This window comes from Narcine bancroftii, chromosome 2, assembly GCF_036971445.1.
Source record: "Narcine bancroftii isolate sNarBan1 chromosome 2, sNarBan1.hap1, whole genome shotgun sequence".
Classification (NCBI taxonomy): Eukaryota; Metazoa; Chordata; class Chondrichthyes; order Torpediniformes; family Narcinidae; genus Narcine; species Narcine bancroftii.
This window is the reverse complement of record NC_091470.1, coordinates 10,501,860-10,525,630: the sequence shown is the minus strand read 5'-3', so window position 1 is coordinate 10,525,630 and position 23,771 is coordinate 10,501,860. Positions and strand designations below refer to the sequence as shown.

At 40.6% G+C, this 23,771-nt stretch overlaps 1 protein-coding gene across 17 annotated transcripts in view; it reads left to right on the top strand.

The window, feature by feature from the left end:
* Positions 1-23,771, top strand: part of LOC138753182 (autophagy-related protein 2 homolog B-like) — a 245,827-nt gene that overhangs the window by 68,949 nt on the left and 153,107 nt on the right. For all 17 annotated transcript variants that reach the window (XM_069915817.1, XM_069915816.1, XM_069915821.1 and 14 more), the window contains 5 exons: positions 298-390; positions 1,275-1,463; positions 4,470-4,743; positions 6,051-6,159; positions 19,037-19,238. In XM_069915817.1, the coding sequence (XP_069771918.1) occupies positions 298-390; positions 1,275-1,463; positions 4,470-4,743; positions 6,051-6,159; positions 19,037-19,238 (867 nt within the window). The remainder of the gene's footprint in view (positions 1-297; positions 391-1,274; positions 1,464-4,469; positions 4,744-6,050; positions 6,160-19,036; positions 19,239-23,771) is intronic.

Sequence of the window (23,771 nt, the reverse complement as noted above, 5' to 3'; positions counted from 1 at the left end):
GAGCTTTGCATCTGTATTGACTGGCTTTCAACCTACATTTCCCCCTGGTTAAGAATGCATTTTTTTAAAGCTCATTGGATGGTGACATTGCTATCAGAACTCTGGGAGAGACATCCATTCTTAGAGGAGTAATTGCATGATACCATCCTATCTGCATATGAAATTGAAGTCACTCTACTTCACTGTAATCAAGGTTCAGTAGAGGATGTTCTAACATGATTTTGATCTGAAAGGGACTTCTCTCTGGGAAATTTTGCCTGAAATTCTTACCCTCTCGCCTTTTCTGACTTTTGGCAGCTGATCACATTTCAGTCCGTGGGTGAGAGTGAAGCTCAGCCTGTACCTCCTGTACAGATTCATTACAAACACGTTGACCGAAGAGGAGTGCAGGTATGAACAGGATGAGCAGTTTCCAATTTCTCTTCTCATAGCTATTCGCTGCTTAATGCTGAATGGGAACAGCCCCATCACTTTGTCCACAGCTGGAAATGTGATAATGACAAGAACCTAACTTTTTGGTATTGAGGGGTTGAAAAGTGGACCCAGAGCAATGCAGTATGTTCTTCAAGTGAAGTCCATGGGATCCCTTACCTCCTTCTGGGATGTCTCATTTGAAAGATGATGCATTTGATTTGGCAGCAGACTGGTGCTGCAGACACTGTAGCTTCAGAGACCCAGACTCAAACCAGACCTCTGGCACTGTCTATGTGGAGTTTGCACATTCTTCCTGGGGCTGTGGAGATTTTTTCCAGGCATTATGGATTCATCCCATGTTCCAAAGCCATGTGGATTGGTGGGATAATTGGCCAGTGTAAGTTGGTCCTAGTGTGTGGGTGAGAGACAGAATGTAAGGGGAGTCGATGGCACGGGAAAAACAAAGTAGGATTAGTGAGGAAAGATGCTGATTTTAGTGAGGACTTGGTAGGCCTGTAGGACTTGTTTCTGCGCTGTAAAACTGCCTGACTGCATCTTTCCATCAGTGGTGCGCTGGGTTTTGATCTAGATTTTTATGCTTGAATCTTGAGCAGCATTTCCTTTCTTGTGTCCTGAGTTAGAACAGTAGAACACTACAGCACAAAAAGCAGGCCCTTAGGCTCATCTATTCTGTGCTGAACTCTTATTCTGCCTCGTCCCATTGACCTGCATCAAGATCGTTGCCTTCTATACCCTTCCCATCCACCTACCTATCTAATTTTTTTCTTAAAAGTCAAAATGGTGCTCACATTCACCAGTTCAATAGCTAGGACAATGGTTGATGTGCTCTCTATTTTCAGGGCAGTCAAGGGAGATTGACATCGGTGCCACAAAAAGCAGACCTGCAAATTGAGCTCGGCTTGATTCATTCGGAATTGGACATCAGTATTGTGGACAGACTCAACTCATTGCTGCAGCCACAGAACCTTGCGACGACAGAGATGATGGCATCACACATGTACACTTCATTTAACAAACACATCAATCTGGTCAGTTTGTGGGCACAATTACATTCAGCATACAGTCATAAAATCAATGTCCTACTGGGAATGATCATGGAAAGTTATGGCAGAGAGGGAGAACATTTGGCCCATTATGTCCATGCCAGCTGAAAATGGACCTTGAGTCATATAGATTGGACTAGCCAAATTAGTAAAAACACTGAGGAGGAAGAATTCCTTGAATGTTTATGGGATGGTTACTAGACCAATATGTCGAGGAACCAACTCTGGAGCAGGCCATTTTAGACTGGGTATTATGTAATGAAAAGGGGCTAATCAACAATCTTGTTGTACGAGGCCCTTTGGGTAGGAGCGATCACAATATGATCGAATTCTCACTCGTCATGGAGAGTGAAGAAATTAAAACCGAGACTAAGGTCCTGAATTTAAATAAAGGGAATTATGATGGTATGAGACGGGAGTTGAGTAAGATTGATTGGGTGGTGTTAATGGGGGGGTTGACAGTGGATAGACAATGGAAAGCATTCACAGATCTAATGGAAGAATTGCAGAAATCATTTATACCGGTTTAACATAAAAATAAACCAAAAAAGGTGACTCAACCGTGGATAACAAGGGAAATTAGAGACAGCATTAGGTCCAAAGAGAGAGCATATCAATTGGCCAAAAAAAGTACCAAATCCGAAGACTGGGAACAGTTCAAGATGTAGCAAAGGAGGACAAAGGGATTAATCAAGAGGGCAAAAATAAATTACGAAAGTAAGCTTGAGGCAAAAATAAAAACCAGCTGCAAAAGCTTTTATAGATATGTCAAGCCTGAAGAGAGTGCACAAAATCAGTGAACCGGTGCGGACTCGAAAGGCCAACATGGCCTGTTTCCGCTCCATAAATGGTTATATGGTTAGATGGTTAAGAGGAAAAGATTGGTGAAAAAGGTCCCTTGCAGTGAGAATCAGGGGAATATATAATGGGGAATAAGGAAATGACAGACCAATTAAATTCTTACTTTAGTTCTGTTTTCACAAGAGAGGATACAAATAACCTCCCAAGGATGTTGGGAAACAAAGAGACTAATCCAAGGGAGGAGCTGAAAGAAATCAGTATCTCTAAGGACATGGTCTTGGGGAAATTGAAGGCCGATAAATCCCAAGGGCCTGATAATCTACATCCTAGGGTACTTAAGGAAGTGGCCATTCAGATAGCAGATGCTTTAAGAATTATTTTCCAAAACTCGATTGGATCAGTACCCATGGATTGGAGGGTAGCTAATGTTACCCCACTATTTAAAAAGGGGGTAGAGAAAAAGCGGGGAATTATAGGCCGGTGAGCCTTGCACCAGTAGTGAGCAAAATGACGGAATCCATTATTAAGGATGTAATAGCGGAGCATATGACTAGCAGAGAAGGGATCGGACGGAGTCAACATGGATTGACAAAAGGTAAATCGTGCTTGACAAATCTATTGGAATTCTTTGAGAGGGTGACAGGTAAAATATATGGGGGAGGGCCAGTGGATGTGGTGTACCTGGACTTCCAAAAGGCCTTCGATAAGGTCCCACATAAACGACTGGCATGCAAAATCAAGGCTCATGGGATTGGAGGAAAGGTATTGATATGGATGAGAACTGGCTGGTAGATAGAAGACAGAAAGTTGGGATATAAACAGCTCATTTTCTGAGTGGCAGGCGGTGACCAGTGGGGTGTCACAAAGATCTGTACTGGGTCCCCAGCTGTTCACAATTTACATTAATGATCTGGATGAGGGGATTGGATGGAATATCTCCAAATTTGCAGATGACACTAAGCTAGGAGGGACTGTGTGCACTGAAGAGGGGGTCAGGAAGCTCCAGTGTGATTTGGATAAATTGGGGGACTGGGCAGATACATGGCAAATGCACTACAATGTGGATAAATGTGAGGTTATCCACTTTGGTAATACAAACCGGAGGGCAGATTACTATTTGAATGGCAATAGATGGGGAAGTGCAGAGAGACCTAGGGGTTCTTGTGCACCAGTCACTGAAGGTGAGCATGCAGGTACAGCAGGCGTTTAAAAAGGCAAATGGTATGTTGGCCTTCATATCAAGAGGGTTTGAGTATAGGAATAAGGATACCTTACTGCAGCTGTACAGAGCCTTGGTGAGACCCCACCTGGAGTATTGTGTGTAGTTTTGGTCACCTTATCTAAGGAAGGATGTTCTTGCAATGGAGGGAGTGAAATGTTCTTGCAATGGAGGGAGTGAAATTCCAGAGCTCAGAGCTTTGGCAGTTCAAGCTCGGGGTACCAGTGATTCAATTCAGGTTTGGGAAATTACTCAAAATTTGAAGAGCACAGATATTCAGGATGTTTTAGATCTAGAGGAGATCATAGAGTCTTGTGTGCTATCCATTTCTAGAGGAGCAGTCTCCTTACTGCCATATCATAGAGTTTTACAGTACAGAAACTGGCCATTCACCCCAATAACAATGTTTACCAAGTTATTTCCCTGTATTTTCCCCATATACTTCCATATTTCTGTATGTATTTAAGTACCTTTTAATTGTCCCTGCCTCTCCAACTTCCTCTAGTGGGTTGTTTCATATACCAAACCCTCTCTCTGAGAAAAGTGCCCCTCTAGTCCCTTTTAAATCTATCCTTTCTCTGCTTGTCTGTATCTTCTTGTTTTAGACTCTTTCCTGCAGAAAAGACAATGTATCTATCTTATCTCTGCCCCTCAATGTTTTATACACCTCTACAATGTATCTATCTTATCTCTGCCCCTCAGGGTTTTATAAACCTCTATAATGTATCTATCTTATATATGCCCCTCAGGGTTTTATATACCTCTATAAGGAACTCCAGCCTCATGTTTTAGGGAGAAAATGGTAATCTATCCTTTTAACTTCAGCCTGCCAGTTCCGACAACATTCTTATGAATTTTTTCTGCACCCTTTCCAGATTAATGACATCTTTCCTATAGCTAGGTGACCAGAACTGCATGTAATACCCTGGGTGATGGTCTCACTGTGACGTTGCTTGTGCTTCCCTTTGCAGCAGAGAGCTTTTACAGAAGTTTTCCGAGATGATTCTGGCTCTCCGGCCAACTATCGAATGTCCATGCAACTCACCACACCCATGTTCAAAATGGCCATCCGCTTCCCAATCCCAGACCTTCGGTCTGACCAGGAGAGAGGGCCTTGGTTCAAGAAGTCACTTCAGAAGGAGATTTTACACCTGGAATTCAGCGAGTTGGAATTTAAGACAGAGTTCTGCGGGAGTTTATCCCACGAGCAACTGAAACTTGAACTCACTTTCAAGGAGCTCCTTGGTGAGCTGAGTGGCCGTTGTTGTTGCTTTTGTATTAATTGTTTTAAAGAAGTGCTAGATTTTATTGTACACATATTATATCTACTGAGGGATGAGAGAGCATTTCTGATATCATTGGACCATTTAGCCAGCTCACTGGGGTTCAAATCCTGCCATGGCGAATTGGTAACACTGGACAACAATTTTCCTCAAAAGGTTCACTTCCTGAGGAAAACAATGGGGATTATGATAAACAACTTCAAGCTGAACAAAGACAATTTCAAATTTGCTGCATCACATAAGGATGTTGGAGAAACATTAAATTAACTTTTATTGAATTTAGCATGTTTAATTGCATGATGATGCTGACACTTTAGAACAACTGACTAAAAATGTTTTGCCACTGATTTTTATTTGTACTCAGCATCTGATGCCTCTTGAGTCAGTGACCAAAAATAGACAACCAGCATTAATGGATTCCAGTTGCCCTGATAACACTTTTCCATGATCATAATGTCCTGGTGAAACCTTTCATCATGTTCATCACTGACTACATCAGCAGGGAAGAACATAAGAAATAGGAGCAGGAGTTGGTCTTTCGGCCCATCGAGCCTACTCTGCCATTTATTAAGATCATGGCTGATCTGATCATTGAATATGCAAGTACATAAAATGAATTTTCAATGACACTTAAAATATGGCAAAATAGATTATATCTAAAAAGTGGTATGTTATAGGAAAATTTTAAGGTGATTTTCATGATCAGCAGCCTACAAGCCATAAAATACACCGAAAAATGTTCAGGAAGCAAAATCTTCATTGTCCAGTGTCATTTGTCTCTCTGGAGTTTGCAGCTTATTTGCAAATTGCCCACGCTGTCCACTATTTTTCTCTGGTGATGGAACGCTCTTTTCTTAATCTTTTGTGCATCCTTCCTTTGCTGAAGGTGGAGAGCCTTTGGTCTTGCACATCCATGTCTGAGCCTAACGGGATGTCCGTTGCTGGGAAGCACTGTACTTTGTGAACGAGATTGGAACTATCGTGCTGTCTCCCCTAAAAGTAATTCCAAGGTCTGTTCAACACAGGAGGGCCTGGGAGATTCAAGGATGTGGCAAGGATGTGGCTTTAGGGACATTACAGCGCTCTGGGGAGGAGACAGCATATGCTCGAATCTGAAGCTAACCACAGTCTGTTGGAGAAGCTCAGTGGGTCAAACAACACCAGTGGGAAAGAACTGAGGTGGACTTCCTCCAACAGATTGTATTTAGCCAGTGCTGTGGATCACATTCACACTGGGGACATTACTTATTAATCTTTGCTTTATCTTAGGTAAGCTTCAGGAGGATCTTGGGACTCCATCATTCACCTTTATAAAAGTTTTACATGGTGCTGATGGAGACCTGTCGGCCTCGAACAGCGGCAAGTTTGATTGGCCAAGGTAGGTGTCACTCCATTTTCCTGTATCACAACAGGGACTAGTTCTTTTTAAAGTTTCTCATTGGGCTGAAAAGTACATTGGAAAACTTGGAGGTTGTGAAAGGAGCATTTTCGCCTAATTCCTAATGAAGTGATGTTTGAATCCAAGCATTTTGGCATGAATTGAAGAAGTACTTTGCGATGTCCAGTCTCCAGATCATTTCTTAGTAGGACAGGTGTTGATTCCACAGCACATTTGTATTGGTTTCTCTGAATCACAATTATTCCCGTTTCTTTTCTTCCACAACCTGTGTTTTCACAAAGATACCAAGATAGATTCAAACGCATAAACTTACGACTTTATTCCCTGGAGCTTAGAAGAATGAGGGGAGATTTGATAGACGTATATAAAATTATAAATGTTAAATTTAGACCTACAGCATGGTAACAGGCTCTTTCAGCCCATGAGCCCGTGCCACCCAGTTACGCCCAATTGACCTATCTCCAGTACGTTTAGAAGAGTGGGAGGAAACCGGACCCCCTGGGGAAAAACACGTGCAGTCATTGAAGGATGTGACAGATAGAGAGGGATTCAAACCCCAGTCTCCATTGCTGGCGCTGTAACGGCGTTGTGCTATCTGTGCCGTCCCTACGCTAACTGTGCTGTCCTGATGGGTATAGATGGATAAAGTTAATGCAAATAGACCTTTTCTACTGAGGATAGGTGAGCTACAAATTGGAGGGCATGGGTTAAGGGTGAAAGGGAAGCGGTTTAGTGGGAATATTTGGGGGAATTTCTTCACACGGAAAGTGGTGGGAGTGTGGAACGAGCTGCCAGCTGAAGTGGTGAATGCAGGCTCAATTTTAATATTTAAGAAACATTTAGGGGCGTGCTACGTGATGACATGGGGTTAGTCTGATAATCCCTGCTCTCATTGAAAAAGTTGAGAAAAAGTGACAGAAAGGTTATAAAAGTTACAGAAAATATATGAAAGAGTTGTCTGAAGACATATAGACATTAACAATGCCACCAGAGAAGGGCGATGGACTTATGACTGTACAAGAAACCAAGTAAGAAAAAGAACAAGAAAAGGAAGAGAGGCCGACCTTAAGAAAGGATCCTGGAGCTGTTCATAAGGTTACATCCAAAGGAGAGAGGCCAGAAGCCGGGGAGACCTTGGACACTGCTGCACAAGGTCTGCCCTGACAATGGCCGCCGACTTTGGGCGAAGAAATGACTGCGCATGCATGACTCCATGTGCAGAGCACAAAAAAAAGAGGAAATTTTGAAAAAGATTCCAGACATCCACAGCTCCAGTGATCAAGAAGAAGACCTGGAAAAACAAAGGAAAGAACAAGAACAACTGACAATCAAGAAAAAAGCTGAAAAAGGTGCAGAAGCTTCTTTATCTTCTGGTGAATTAAAGCAAACGTTAGACTTTTTTCGACAATCCATGGAAGTGTTAACTGATGAAATCAGGAAGAATGGTGATAAGATGGAAAGATTAATGTAACAAGTGGACACTAGATTTGAAATAGTGGATAGAAAAATTAAAGGAAATTAATTTGAGATTCAAACTCTGAAAGATCAAGTGTAGAAAGTACAAGCAGAAGCAGCTGTAAAGCATGATCGGTTAATGCAAAAAATAGACATTTTGGAAAATTTCAGCAGACGGAACAATATCAAGATTGTTGGACTTAAAAAAGTGGGTGAGGGTCAAGACTTGAAGAAATTTCTGCAATGGTGGATACCGGAATCTTTGGGTCAGGCTGCATTTCAAGGGAATTTGGAGATAGAATGAGCCCATAAGGCATTGAGACCTAAACATCAGCCTGTCCAAAGGTCCTGTCCAATAGTTGTCAGATTCCTTCGATATGAAGTAAGAGAGAAGATATTGGAGCTGACTGCGAAACAAGCTAAAGAGAGACAATCACCTTTGATTTACAATGGAAATAAGATTTTTTAAAATCCAGATATGTTTTGATTTGTTGAAAAAGAGAAAGGAGTTTAATCCAGTTAAAGATGTGGAAAAAAGGCTATGCTGTGGCAGCGCACATTTCTGTGAGCAAACTGACCCCACTTTGCCGGGGGGGGGGGGGTTGTGTGGCGGTGCACATCTCTGTGAGTGAGCCGGCCTCGTTTGTACCTCTGCGCTGGCGAGGCAGCTGCAGAAAGATGGTGCTGTCGGGGCTTGTTCATTGGCTCATGGCTTAGGCCACAGCTCGCGCCCCGGGCAGTGTGGTGATGTCACCGCTGCATGGGGGTTGAACTGCCGTTGGCCTTAAAGGGGAGCGCACGAAATTCAAATAAATTGTTCAACTGAATCCTCCAACGTGTCCAGTGGTGTGTTTCCGTGTGTGTAGCAGCTGCTACATTGGTGACCCTGCAGAGCCCAGATGTTATCTGGTCTCCAAACATGGATTCGTCGGCGATCAACGCTTCTCCCACCCCCAGACCCATTGATCTCACATGTGGTTTCGGCATGTGGAGGCGCAGTTTCATCTCAGACAAATCACCTCTGTCTCCACGATGCTCTACCATGAGGTGAGATCCCAACCCTTCTCGTGGACCTCTGCAACAGACTCGCCTTGCTGGCACCCCCACCACCGACCCACCACGGCAAGAACCCAGCGAACATCTCCAAAGAGCTGGCTTCAGTGGAGTTTGTGTTCATCCGGCGTGGCCCACACCCGACCTCCCCTGCAGCGCCCGTGCGAGGGCCCGTACCAGGTCCTCCACTGATCGGGAAAGACTTTCACTCTGGACATCGGGGGCAGGGAGGAACAATTTACGGTTGACCGACTGAAGCTGGTGCACGTGGACTTAGACCAACCCATGCAGACAGCCCAACCTAAATGGAGGGGTCGGCCGATCAAGCAGCGGGACATGTAATCCAGTTCCGGGGGGGGGGGGGGTTGTGTGGCGGTGCACATCTCTGTGAGTGAGCCGGCCTCGTTTGTACCTCTGTGCTAGCGGGGCAGCTGCAGAAAGATGGCGCATTCGTGGTTTGCTCATTGCCTCATGGCTTAGATCACAGCTAGTGCCCCAGGCAACACAGTGACATCACTGCTGCGTGGTGTGAACTCCCATTGGCCTTAAAGGGACGCACGTGAAATTCAAATAAACAGTTCAACTGGAACCTCCACCGTGTCCAGTGGTGTGTTTCTGTTTGTGTAGCAGCCGCTACAATCCCTTTGTTTTGAGATATCCGGGTGTTCTGAAAGTATTCATCCCAGGAGGTAGGAATAATTTTTTTTACTGTGCCTAATGAAGCAAAGGTATATGCCGATTCATTGCCTGCTAAAGATCAGCAGATGGTCGAAGACACCTGAATTTATTATATAACTGAGATGTTTCGCTGTAACTGAAAATACATTGTGTTTCGAGAGGGTTAAAAAAGGGAGGAAGGTTTAACCTATACTGGGTGTGATCTAATATACTGGATAAGATTAATGGATTAAAAGGTATATTGATAAATTTATAGTAAGGGATGGTATGGTGATTCGAGTGAGTTAGTGAGGAATGTGATGTTGACCACAATGCTGTCATGGGCACTAATGCAACTAGTTTTGCATCCCGTATAGTTCAGCGTGATAGAGACGCTTTAACATCACACGCCTCTAGGGTTTTTCTTTATCCTTTTTTCTTTTTTTTGGTTTCTAACCTGAACCATTTATAGATGCAAGATACATGGAGAGGGTTGGGTTGGTTGGAGAGATGGAGGGGGATGCTGGAGGGATTATAGGTTTGAACTTGGATGTCTCATGGCAGGGAAATTGTAATTTATTAGTATTAATATTAATGGAATTCAGAGTCTGATAAAGAGAAAAAGTTATTGAATTATATGGAAAAAAAACTAAGGTAGATATGGCTTTTATACAGGAAACTCGTTTTAACAGAAACAGCATACGAAATTAAAGAGAAACTGGGTAGGGGAGGTATTCTCTTCTTTATTTAATTCTAAGCTAGAGGAGTTGCAATATTAATAAATAAAAGTCTACCAGTTGAAATATTGGATGTAATGACTAATAAAGTGGGGAGGTATGTAATGATAAATTGTAAAATATATTTTGAATGTTGGACTTTGATGCATATATATGGAAAATTTATACATGATGCTTTTATGCAGTTAATTAATGCAAAAGGGAAAATAATTATGGGAGGAAACTTTAATTTTACATTTGATTCCAAGTTGGATAGATCAGGAGGAATTATGGTTAAAAATAAGGTGCAAAGGATGTGAAAAAATTTATGAATGAAATGAACTTGTTGATATTTGGAGGAAGATGCATCCTGATATTAGAGTTTATTCATTTTATTCTTATAGGCATAAGACATATTCCCATATAGATATGTTTTTAATTGCCTCTCATCTTCAGTCAAGAGTTCATGGTAATGAATATCAAGCATGTATATTGTCTGACCATTCACCTTCAGTTATGTCAGTTTTATTGGAGGAGCAAAATATAGGTTATAGATGGAGGTTTAATGCATCATTGTTGAAAAGGAAAGATTTTTGCGATTTTATAAGGCAACAGATAAAAAAATTTTATGGACCTGAATGAACATTCTGTAACTAATAAATTTGTGGTATGGGATTCTTTGAAGGCTTATTTAAGGGGACAAATAATAAGTTATATGGCTAAGGTTAAAAAAGAATATATGTCTGGAAGTTAATTCTTTGGAAAAGGAAATAATAAAGAGTGAAAAAGAATTACAAAATCGAGGGAATGATGAACAAAGGAAAATGTTGGATTTTAAAAAATTGAAGCTCAATACAATACAAACAGAGAGAGTAGAGACAGATATAAAATGGGCCCGACAAAAATATTATGAATTGGGAGATAGAGCACATAAAATTTTAGCATGGCAATTATAATCTTACTTATAAAACACAAGGTATTAATGACGTGTTTATGAAATTTTATAAGAAATTATATAAATCAAAATCTTTGAAAGATGGGAATAAAATAGATGAATATTTGTCCAAAATTACTTTACCACAGTTAAGTATAGAAGAGAAGACAGAATTAACAAATCCATTTACAGTTACAGAATTCTATGATATTTTGATGTCCTTATCAAATAATAAGGCTCCAGGGGAGGATGGTTTCTCTCTGGAGTTTTACAATGAATTTAAAGAGTTAATTAATTCTGATACTTATGGGATTGTAAGAACAAATGGAAGATCTTTTGGACTTACCTGAGTCGTTTAAAACTGCATTAATAACATTTATTCCAAAAAAAAAGATAAGGACCCTTTGCTTCCACCTATAGACCAATTTCATTATTGAATACTGATGATTACATTTTGTCCAAATAAATAGCTAATAGATTAGCTAAATGTTTGCTTTAATTGATTAACATGGACCAAATAGGTTTTATTAAAAATAGAAGATAAGCTGATAATATTGTAAGATTTTTGTTGAATAGATATGGCTCAGAAAAGAAAAATGCCATCAGTGGCTTTAGCTTTAGATGCAGAAAAGGCATTTGATAGATTAGAATGGGACTATTTATTTAAAGTACTGAAGGTTTTTGGAATTCTGATGTTTTATAAATTGGATAAGAGCATTATATCATTCTCCAAAGGCTAAAGTGATTTCAAATAGACAAATATCAAAATCCTTTCTGTTGGAAAGATCATCTAGACAAGGATATCCATTATCTCCTTTTTTATTTGCATTAGCTATACAACCTTTAGCAGAGGTAATTAGAAGTGATAATGAGATTGAAGGCTTTAAGATACATGATAAAGAACACAAAATTAATTTTTTTTGCAGATAATGTAATACTATATCTTACAAACCCTGAAAGTTCATTTATAAAAAAGTAAATGATCGATTGGCGGAGTATGGGTTAGTATCAGGTTACGAAGTAAATATTAATAAAAATGAAGTGATGCCAGTGATGGAGACAGATTACCGCTGGAAGCAGCAGTACATCTAGGGCCTATATAAGCCAGGGAAAACCGTCAATAAATCAGTATTGACTGTACTCACTTTGTGTAAGTGTCTTGCTCTCACATCTTGCTGCAGCACGCGCTACACTATAAATACATATAATTTTATTTCTTGGAATTTGAATGGCTTTAATCATCCTCTTAAGTGCAAAAATATATTTAATATTCTTAAGAGATTTCAGACCGATATTATCTTTGCGCAGGAGATTCACATTCGTAAAGAGGATGAATATAGGGTTTTTTTTAAAATTTGGGTTTATAATTCCACTGCCTTTCTCAAGCTAATGTTAGAGGTGTCTTGATTTTTATTAATTCCAAGGTTCCATTTGTACATTTTAATACATTATCTAATGTAGCTGGTTCATTGGGAAATAAGAAGATGGTAATGGCATATATATATATATATATATATATATATATATATATATATATGTGTTCCCAATATCACCTGTCCTGAAATTTTTCAAAAGGTTTTTAATTCTCTACCTAATCTGAATGAATACAATGTAGTGGCACGTGCACGGAGATGTGGGCTGGCCCACAAAATGGCCGATGAATGCAGTGACTGTACGGATCTGGGGGTGACACCAACCATTGTCCCAGGTGACCTCCCGCATGGCAGGAAGATGAGGAACTGTGGCGGGAACGCCAGCCAATCCTAGGCTGGCGCTCTGATGATGTGGGGCCCTGATATCAGTACCTGGGGCCCATATAAGCGTGACAGCCATTGCAATAAACCAGTCTAGACTTCATTTTTGGTGTGTGTGTTGTCCTTCATGAATGGTACATTGATGACCCTGACAATTCCAACTGGCAGTTGGACCAGAAGATAACGGATCAAGCAGAGCTAGCGATCATCTACACGGTCTCACTCAGGCTCCCAATGTTTTGGGTGTTGCAGCCACACATATGGTTTGAGCAGGCCGAGGCTCAGTTCCAGCTTCGACATATTGCTGCCACCGACACCCGGAGCAAGGCAAATACGTGGCTCTCAAAGAGCTGTTAACCTGCACTTTGGGCTCTCCCGTTGCAAGCGCACTGCCCAATTGCTACATATGGACAGATTGGGGGACGGCCCTGTCCGCTCTAATGAGCAAGATGCCACTGTGACCAAGGGCCACAGACTTGCCTCTTGTTGAGCAGATCTTTCTGGAGTAGTTGCCCAAGGATATCCAACTTTTGCTCTCAGACAGGGACTTGAGCGACCTTTGGAGGGTGTGGCCTGGGCGGACATGCTCTGGAGAGCAAAGAAGGACACCAGCACCATCGTAGACCATATCAGCAAGACCAAGACCAGCGGAGAGACAAGTTAATACCCTGGGACGATTCTGCTACTGTCATTAGTGATGGGATGCGGAGGTCTGTTGATGCCAGCCACCCTGACGCCTTGCACAACCGCCGTTAATGGCTGCGGAGGTTGGCCCACGTGATAACCTTTTCTATGTTTGGACTTTATAACGCTTTAAGACAACAAATTCACCAGCATCTTGACACATTTTTCCTCAATATTGGCACCACAGTTCTCTGCGGCCAAGCCAAAGCGTGGCGTAAAGCACCACATTCTGACCGAGGGGGGGGCACTCTTTGCCAGGGCACCCAACTCCCTCTCAAGAAGCTCAGCCTAGCGAGGAAGGTGTTTAAGAAAATGGAGCAGCAGGGGATTGTGCAGCCCTTTGACAGTCCCTGCACCTCCCCCTTCCACATAGTGCCAAATAGCAGTGGGGGTGAGGCCATGTGGCGACTAACGCTGCCTCAACGAGGCTACCACACCCAACAGGTATCCAAGACTTCACCGCAAACCTGCACAGGGCACAGGTGTTTTCCAAAGTGGACCACATCCGGAGGTACCACCAAATCCCAGTTCATCCCCAGGACGTCCCCAAGATCACGATTATAGCCCTCTTTGGCTTGTTTGAATTCTTCCATGTGCCCTTCAGTCTAAAGAAAGTGGCACAAGCTTTCCAACGACTGATGGATGCAGTGGACCGGAACTTCCCATTTGCGTTCATCTATTCTCATCGCTAGCTGCAGCTGCAAGGCCACGCCATCTACCTGAGGCAACTATTCACTTGGTTGAGTGAGGTCGGGCTAGCAAGGATAAACCCTGTAAAGGGTACAGGGATAAACCCTGTAAAATTCCAATTCGGCCTGAGCACTATTTCCTTGGGCACAGAATAAACAGACATGGGGCTATACCCCTCCTTGAAAAAGTCAAGGCGATTTGGTACTTCACCAAGCCACGAACAGTAAAAGGGCTACAGGTGGCGTTGGCCAACACCACCCTCCTGGTCCATCCCAGACCGGAGGTACCTACTGCTCTGACAGTTGATACCTCGAGCACAGTGGTAAGGTGCATACAGGAACAACTCATTGAAGGCCGGAACTCAAATACAGCACTTTTGACTGAGAGCTATTGGCACTGTATCTGGCAGTAAGACACTTGTGTTATGTTTTGGAAGGTTGCAATTTAAGGTCTTCACTAATCTCAAGCCATTGACCTATGCCTTCCATAAGGTATTGGACCCATGGTTGGACCTATGAGGGGCCCTACAGGGTCATCAAGGACAATTGCTTCACTTTTGTCCTTGACATTGGTGGTAAGTAGGAGACTTTTACCATTGACCACCTGAAACTGGCATATCTGGACTGTACTTAGCCAATCTCCATTCCTCCCCCGCGACTTAGGGGCAGACCGCCCAAGTCAATGGTATACATGATCGCTGGTTCTGGGGGTCATGTAGCGACCCGCACAAGGAGACGCGGACCAACCCACAAAATGGCCAATGAATGCAGCGACTGGGGGTGACACCGACTGTCGTCCCAGTTGACCTCCCGCACAGAGAGAAGATGGGGAACTGTGGTGGGAATGCCAGCCAATCCCAGGCTGGCACTCCAATGACGCGGGGGCCTGACATCAGCACCTTGGGCCCACATAAGCGTGACGGCCAGTGCAATAAACCAGTCTCGACTTCAAGGCTTTGGTGTGTGTGTCGTTCTTCTCCACACTTGCGTAATGCAAACTCTACAACGTGCTGATTATGGGTGGAGTTTCAACTGTTGCTTAAGTCCTGTGATTGATAGGTCCTCTGCCATTTAGATGCTTCCAAATAAATCAGGTAGTTATATTAACTCTTTCCTGCTGGATTATGGTTTATTCAATATATGGAGATTTTTACAACCAAAGGAAAAGGAATTTTCTTTTTTTTCCCTCATGTATACCATAAATACTCTAGAATTTTTTTAAAAAGTTGATACGCAACTGGTGTATTCGATAAGGAAATGTGAATATGACACAATTGCTGTTTTTGATCATGTGCCTTTAAAGCTTTCTGTTGAAATTTCCAGTGTCACTTCCGGAGTTCAACAATAGCGATTCAATTCCACTCTGCTTCAGGATGAGAAATTCGTTTAGCTTTATTAAAGGTCAGATCTCTTCTTTTTCCAGACCAACTCTACTGAAGGAATGTCCACTCTGATAATTTGGGATGCACTTAAAAGCATTTTTACAAGAACAAATAATTTCTTATTCTGCTGGACTTAGTAAACATACTAAAAATGAACTGACAGTACTCACTAACAGAGTTAAAGAGATCAACAAATTATATTCTATGACGTCTAGTATGGACTTTTATAAGGAAAGAATAGAACTTCAAACTCAGCATAATTTATTATTAACTTACCCGATCAAGAATCAAGTACATAAACTTAAATTTCAATTTTTTGTACATGGAGAGCAATCAGATAAATTGTTAGCTAGTCACCTGAAGGCAGTGTCATCTAAAAGACAAATTACAAAGATACGTAAGAATGATGGAAACTTTGATCATGTTAAAATGAATAAACTGTTTCAGGGATTCCATTCAGATCTATACAAATCTGAATTTCCTGATAATTCTATTTCTCTGCAATGATTGAATATTCCCTAAATATCACCAGAAGATCAAAACCTGTTGGAAGCTCCAATTTCAGAGTTGGAAGCTTCCCAATCTATTTCTTCTCTTCAATCTGGCAAGGCCCCAGGTCCAGATGGCTTTATGATATAATTTTTAAAATAATTTACTAATTTACTTGAACCTCAACTATGTAAAGAATTTGAAAATTCCATTTTTTAACTTTTTGTGAATTGTCAATTTCAATGATTCCTAAAAAAGATAAAGTTCTTATTCAATGTACTTCTTTGCTGAATGTATATTTTAAGGTTCTTTCTAAGATTTTGGCCAGTAGGTTGGAAAATATCCTTCCCTCTGTTATATCTAAAGATCAGACTGGATTTATTAAAGGTCGTTATTCACATTTTAACATCCATAGATTATTGAACATTATCTATTCCCTTTCGGATATAATTCCAGAATGTATAGTTTCTCTAGATGCTGAAAAGGCTTTTGATAGAGTGGAGTGGAACTATTTATGAAACATTAAGGAGATTTATGGGCTTTATATCATGGATGAAATTGATTTATATTATGGTGGTTAGTAATAATAACAAACCCTCTTTATTTAGCCTGTTTCAGGGAACTAGACAGAGATGTCCCCTTAGCTCCTTGCTATTTGATCTAGCTTTAGAACCTCTGTCAGAAATGGAGTAACTCATAAGGTTTCTTTGTATGCAAATGACTTATTAATTTATATTTCAGATCCTGATAGATCTACCCCATTATGTTATCTGTGTTTTTTCAATTCAGCTCTTTCTCTGGATATAAATTAAACCTTCATAAAAGTGAACTTTATAAACTCAATTTTTTATCCTCTATTTGAGTCTGTGAGATTGACATTTTCCTAGATGGCCGCCTTTATCATTATCTTTAATAGGTCATATTAATGCAGTTAAAATGATAATATTACCAAATTTATTATATCAATTTCAAGCGATTCCAGTTTTCATCTCAAATTTTTTTTAATGATATTGATTCAAAAGTTTCTTCCTTTATTTGGAAGAATAAAAACTCTAGAATTAGTAAATTTCATTGACAAAAAAAATTATTATTGGGCTGTTAATACTCATTAACTACCTTTTTGGAATTTTTATTCTGACAAATTGGATCATTATGGACAGATTTAGAACTGAAATCTATACAGCAGTATTCAGTGGCCTCTTTATTGGAACTTCTCTTCCATTTAGTTTTTCCAAGATATACCTAATCCAATACTCAAACTATATTGTGAATCTGGTTCCAATTTAGAAAATTTTTAAATTTAACTTAAAAAACTTTGTTTTCTCTAGTGCTGTCTCTCATAATTATTTTTTTCCACCATCAATAATTGATCAATCCTTCTCCATATTGGAAAAATCAAAGATATTATTTATTTTGCATATTTATTTAAGGAAGGTTGTTTAATGTCTTTTGAACAGTTGGCAAGTAAATATGACTTGCCAAATGCTCTTTTTTTTAGATATTTACAGATTAGTAATTTCTTAAATACCATATTACTGGATTTTCTATTTGTATATCCACCAGATCTAGTTGATATTTTTCAATTGAATCCTTCTCAGAAAGGATTAATTGGAATTATATATGATAGATTATTGAAGTTACATCCAGTGCTTCACAATAAGATTAATAAGATTTGGGAATTGGAACTTGCAAGACCTTTATCGGAGGATATATGGGACAAGATTCTTTAACTAGTGAATACATCTTCAATATGTGCCCGACATTCATTAATCCAATTCAAAGTGGTGCATCTTGTTTACATGTCCAAAGGTAAACTGGCTTGTATCTTTTCTAATATTAACCCTACTTTTGACAGATGCAAATCCGATATTGCTACATAGACACATATGTTTTGGTCTTGTCCATCCTTAGAAAATCTATTGGAAAGAAATTTTTAATATCTTTTCAACTATATTGCAGGTGGAGCTATGACCCAATCCAGTAACTTCTCTTTTCAGGGTTATTGACCCAGACATGGGGAGGTTTTCTGTATCTGTGCAATGGGTTGTGGCCTTCACTATATTGTTGGCTAGAAGAGCCGTCCTATTCAAATAGAAGGACTCTAGACCTCCAACAGTGTTTCAGTGGTTCTCTCATGTCCTGTTTAAGTTCAGAAAAAATTAGATTCATCAGTGAAATTTGAAGACACACGGTGACCTTTTATGTCTTATTTTCATTTGATGTAAATGTTTTTAATGTGATCAGATGTACCTACTTTTCCTTTGTTTTTTTTGACTCAAGGTGTGAATCAAACACTACAAAATATATATAAATATTTTTGATGCCTTTTTTTGCTTTCATCCAGTGCAGTGGAGGGGGGATAGAGTTTATACTGTTTGAAGTTTTATCTTGATATATACACATATGTGATCTTGTATTTTCAGTTTAATTCCCTTTTCTTCATTGTACTGTATTTATTATAAAAACCAATAAAAAAATTTGAAAAAGAAAGATTTATGATGAGAGGAGAAAGATTTAAAAAAGACCTGAGGGGGACCTTTTTCACACAGAGGGTGGTAGATGTATGAAATGAACTGGCAGAGGAAGAAGTAGAGACATACTGTTTAATCTTTCAAAGACATTTGTACAGTACATTGATAGGAAAGGTTTGGAGGGGTATGGGCTGAAATTAGGCAAATGACATAAAAAACTTGGACATGATGGGTTGAAGGTCCTCTTTTTGGGCTGTAGAACACCATGCCTCTTTGGAGAGTACCTTCAATGTAGTCCAATGTCCACATCCTTCTACAGTCACAGTAGTGATAATTGGGGAAAATATGACACTCAGACTTGAAATATTTGGCAAGTATCCAAAAGCTTGAACACAAAAGTAGATTTTAATGATCTCTCTCGCTCTCTCTATATCATTCCACCTCCATCTGCTCTGATCCCATGATCCCATCATATGACCAAGAGTGACTTGGGTCGTCATTTTGATTCTATTGCTGTTTAATAGCAATTGGGATGTTTCTCTCTGTACTGAATGAGACACATTTGTTACTAGGGTCGTATTAAAGGTGAATCCAACGGCTGTGCATTCCATCTTGGAAAGGATAACAAGTGAAGAGGAGGAAGCCCCTTACGGAAGTCCCTTACTGGAGGAGGATGAAGAAGGTGGAGGCCATTCACTAAAAGATGTCTGTGATTTGGGAAAGTGGGAACCTTCACCATTCTCCTCTCGAAGAGTCATGTATGAAAATGAGGAGGTAAGTAAGATCTACATGTGAAACAGATTGGTAAGATTCTATCTTTGCATTGCAATAGCCTTCTACCCAACCTTTTTTATTTAGATGGCTGCCTGCTTTTTTCTCATAACTTGAAGACGTTGGTTATATATCTCCACCTCTTATGCACACTGTGAGACCTGCTGAGTTTCTCCAGCTTTTTTGTTTTTTCACTACAATCACTGCGTCTGCAGATATTCACTTTTTCAATGTCATCATTGATATTTTATGATTTTGATAAATAAATCTTTGTTTATCAAGGCAAAAGAGTTAGTGTTTTGTTAAAATTTCGGTATCCAAATTAATACGGTGCTTCTCATGAGGGTTTGTTAATATCGACCTGCGCTATATCTCCGCTGGATAAAACGACAGGAGAACAAATGAGCAACACAAACAATCTTTTATTGTATGTCATTAGCAGAAGTGGGGAGCAGAAATGAGGAGTAGCTTTCACTATTTGATTCCTTCTGCTATATATCCACTCAATCAATAGAGTTTTGTTTACTTTAAACAGTCTTCAAGGTTGACATCAGACTCTACGTGCAGCTGGTCTTGGATTGGATATTCCACAATTACTTCTTGATGTCTCTCACAATATCATCTTATGGTTTCAATCACACGATGTCTGACCACTTCCCTTTGTTAATGCTAACAAAATTATGTCACTTTATTTTCTACAATAGAAGCTCCCTAGCACCTTTACATTCCCTCCTCTTGTTTCATGATAATATAGTAAATTCTGGTTGTAGAGAATGCAGTAAGAATCTCACTTTTGTTTAAGGGGTTAACTGTGTACATATTGACTTCACCTTTTGACTGGGGGATTTACACACAAACCCAGCATGCCTTCTGTGACACTTTCTCCCATAAATGTGATACAGTGACAGGAAGGTATTCTATCCTGATGAGATTTTGCTTCTCCTAAACAACACCCTGCATATGAATGAGTGACAACTACATTTTCTTATTTTTATTCAAGGCTTTTACAGTCAGAACGCTGTGTCCCCCATGGCTGCCCTTTAACTTTCACAGCTTTAGGTGTTGTGACAGAATATATAGAAATATTTTTGGGAGATAAATTGGGAAAGGTTGGAGTAGTTTACATACAAACACTTTAAAACAGATCTTATTTGAAATACTGGAGACTTCATGTCCACAGTCAGTGACTTTGCAGAAACTTTGAAGAGTGCCTATGGAGACTTCACATGTAGGTGTTAATTCGACTGATGTTGTCGAATGAATGGACTATTGTCTTTAAAGCAACAGCAGAGACATAGTGGCTCCTCACACCTTTTTTCAGGAGCTTTGAAGAGTGCTCAGAGAGGTCACTGATGGGTTCTTGTTTACCTAAAAGCTAAAAGGCTGACTCCTATGGTTTCCTGGAGAAATTTGAGGTTTTGCAAGCAGGGAGAGAGTCAAGCAAGCTGTTTGAGTCTCAGTCTCCGTGTGTGTGTGTGTGTGTGTGTGTGCGTGTGCGTGTGCGTGTGTGTGTGTGTGTGTGTGTGTGTGTGAGAGAGAGAGAAAGCAGTCTCTGATTTAGTGTCAAGCAGTAGAAGCTTGCTGGAACTGAAACAGAAGCTCCAGAGTGGAAGATGGCTTAGAGGACCAGCTATCTAATGTTTCACTTGGAATAAGTGGAACAGAAAGGAACTCTGTGGTGACCTGAAAGAAAGAGGTTATCATCTGGAGAACCCTGACAGGGCAAGTTTTGTTAGCAAGACACTGAGTGACTGAGGGAAGTACCTCAGTTGTGGATGTCCTGAAACAACACATCTCTCTCTCTCTCTCTCTCTGCAAACCTACAAGAACCTTCCTGAGCAGTAACCATTTACCTTTCGAGCACCAAAGCCTGATGAACTTTATAAATGTAAAATTTTGTGGACACTCTAAGAATCTAAGAATTGCCTGCAACCAGTGAACTTGGAGGAATGAGAAGTGAGATTGGACTGTGAATCAAAGAACTTTTCTGAACTTACTACACATTACTTACACATACGCTTAGAATTAGAAGGGGGTTAGGTTAAGTTAAGTAATAATAAGTTAATAATAATGCATAAGTTAAAATTTGTTTCTATTTTCATGTTTAAAGATAATTAAAAGCAACTTTTGTTTAAGTGACCATTTGTCTTGGTGAATATCTGTTGCTGCTGGGTTTTGGGGACATAACAGTGCAGTCAACAATACTTGAAACAAGCCCTTCCACCTTGGCACCAACTTATTCCTCTTCCAGTGTCTTATCAGGACATAATCTCCTGACTTAATTTTTGGAGGGGGCCTTTCCTTATCGCCACCTTCTCTGAAAGTTGCTAACTTGCAAATGTAAGGTCTTAAGAACATCAATTAGTTCTTGAACATAGATGATCATCTTATCACTAAGGGCTTGGCTTGCAAATCAAAGCACACTTCTATATTCTAGTAGTTCGCCACCCATGGCATGCAAATATCACCTCTGCTGGAGTTATCCTGGTCCTTCTGTGTGTTCTTCTCATTTCTAAGAGCACCAAAGGAAGCACCTTCAGCCAAGTAAAACCTTTCTCTTCCATTAATTTGGTCAGTTTGTTGTTCAAAATGCCATTAGTCCTCTTCTCTATTCCTGCTACCTGGGGATGATGGGCATGGTGGAATTGCTTTATTTTAAGGTGCTGACACAGTTCTTCATTCACTTTGGCAGTAAAATGTGATCCATTGTCCGAGTTGATAACAACTGGGAGTCTGAACTGTGGTATTATTTCTTACAGTACAACTCCCACTGCTGTTTCAACTGTACTGTTGACTGTAGGAATAACTTGTATCCATCTGCTAACAAGGTCAATAATAACCAAACAATATTTATAACTGTGTATTCTGGGGAAACTCCATAAATCTATTTGTATACATTCAAAGGATCCAGTCCGCATCCCTGTCTTACAGGGTTGTTTTTCGGTCAAATTGCACAACCCCGTGCATTTCTCTGTGCTTCCTTACTTAGATGAGAATGCCACCATGTTTGTAATGCCACTTTCACCATTCCCTCCTTTCCAGGGTAGGTCATGGTCTAGACGAAATTCAAAAAGATCGGGAGAAACAGGTCAGGTACACAAACTTGATTGGCAGGGGTGAGCCAAAGTCCTGTGGTAGGATGATGGGCACACCCATGCTGCCACCACATATGCATTTGGGTTTCAGAGGCTGTAATTGTTTCACATAGTCCATGTCTCGTAAGGCTGTTCTATTCAGTAACTGGTTCAGTTCCTCTGCACTTACAACAAGAGCTTTGGTAAGAGTTGCATTTCATGCAACCTCATCTGCTTTTGCATTTCCCAGGAATATGAGGTCTTTGGATTTTGAATGGGCCTCACTCTTAATTACTGCTATATCTTTTGACAACAGGAGGGTCCCTGAGGAAGTCAGGAACCCGCGATGTTGTCACAATGTACCAAAGTCATGGGACATCCAAAGGCATACGGGAATTTGTATAAATGGTGATGGACAGGCAGTGGCCAAATGCAGGCATGTGTTAAGGCATATCATCCTGCCTGCTGGGTGGAAAGGGCCAAAAGGCCGCACACTCCAAAATCTCATCATCTGTGACAATAACCCGAGCATCTGTGCCCATGGCTGTCAATAGAGATCACCTGTCCACAAACTAAGCAGGCACCTCTGACAGCAATCGATCCTTTTAATCATCTCGTGCCGAAGTAAGCAGTCTGTTACGTTGAAAACAGCCAGTTCAGGCTGCTCAGGAGTGTCGGGTGGTTCAGTTAGAAAAGCTGCAGGGTTGATAGTAGTATAGCTGTACAATGTCAAAGAAGTGTTAGCAAGGAGAGAAACCTCATAGCAACCTAAACGAGCCTGTGTTAATTGTTGCGTTATGTTGGATGTTAGGAGGGCAACAATATAATGTTGGGTGCATACCTCAACAGGTTGAGAGGGAGGAGTCACGTGATGGAGTAGTGGCCGGTCAGGGAATTCCAGCCCTCTCCCGAAAAGTTAAAAAAAAACACACAAAGCACAAAGGTTCAAGATTGAAATTTATAATAAAGTAAAAATAAAGGTGAGAAGAAAATGGCAGCGAAGAGAGAAAAGTCGAAAACAACGGGAAGAAAAGAGGAAGAAAGAATGTCGGAAGAAGAAGGTGAAGGCCTTACCTGTCCAAAGAGGCCCGCCGCGGAGAGAGAAGCCCGCTCCCTCAGGTCAGTGGACGTCCCGGCCTCGGGACTACAAAAATGGCTCGCGGAGCCGAGTAAAAGTGCGCAACCGTGCATGAAAAAAAACACACTGACGGGAGGGGGGAACAGCTGCGGAGTCGACTCCACAGCTGAGAGAGACACCTGCAGCACAGCAGCAGGTGCAGAACACAGACAATAACGACAACAAGAAAGAAGAGGGTAAAAAGAAAACAAGGAAACAACAGATGGTCAACCCAGAGGAAGAAGAAGAAGAAGAACAGAAAGAAGTGGAAGAAGAAGAGAAAAGCAAGACAATGGATGTATCTTTTTTTAAAGAATATATGGAATCAGTGAAAGAATGGCAATT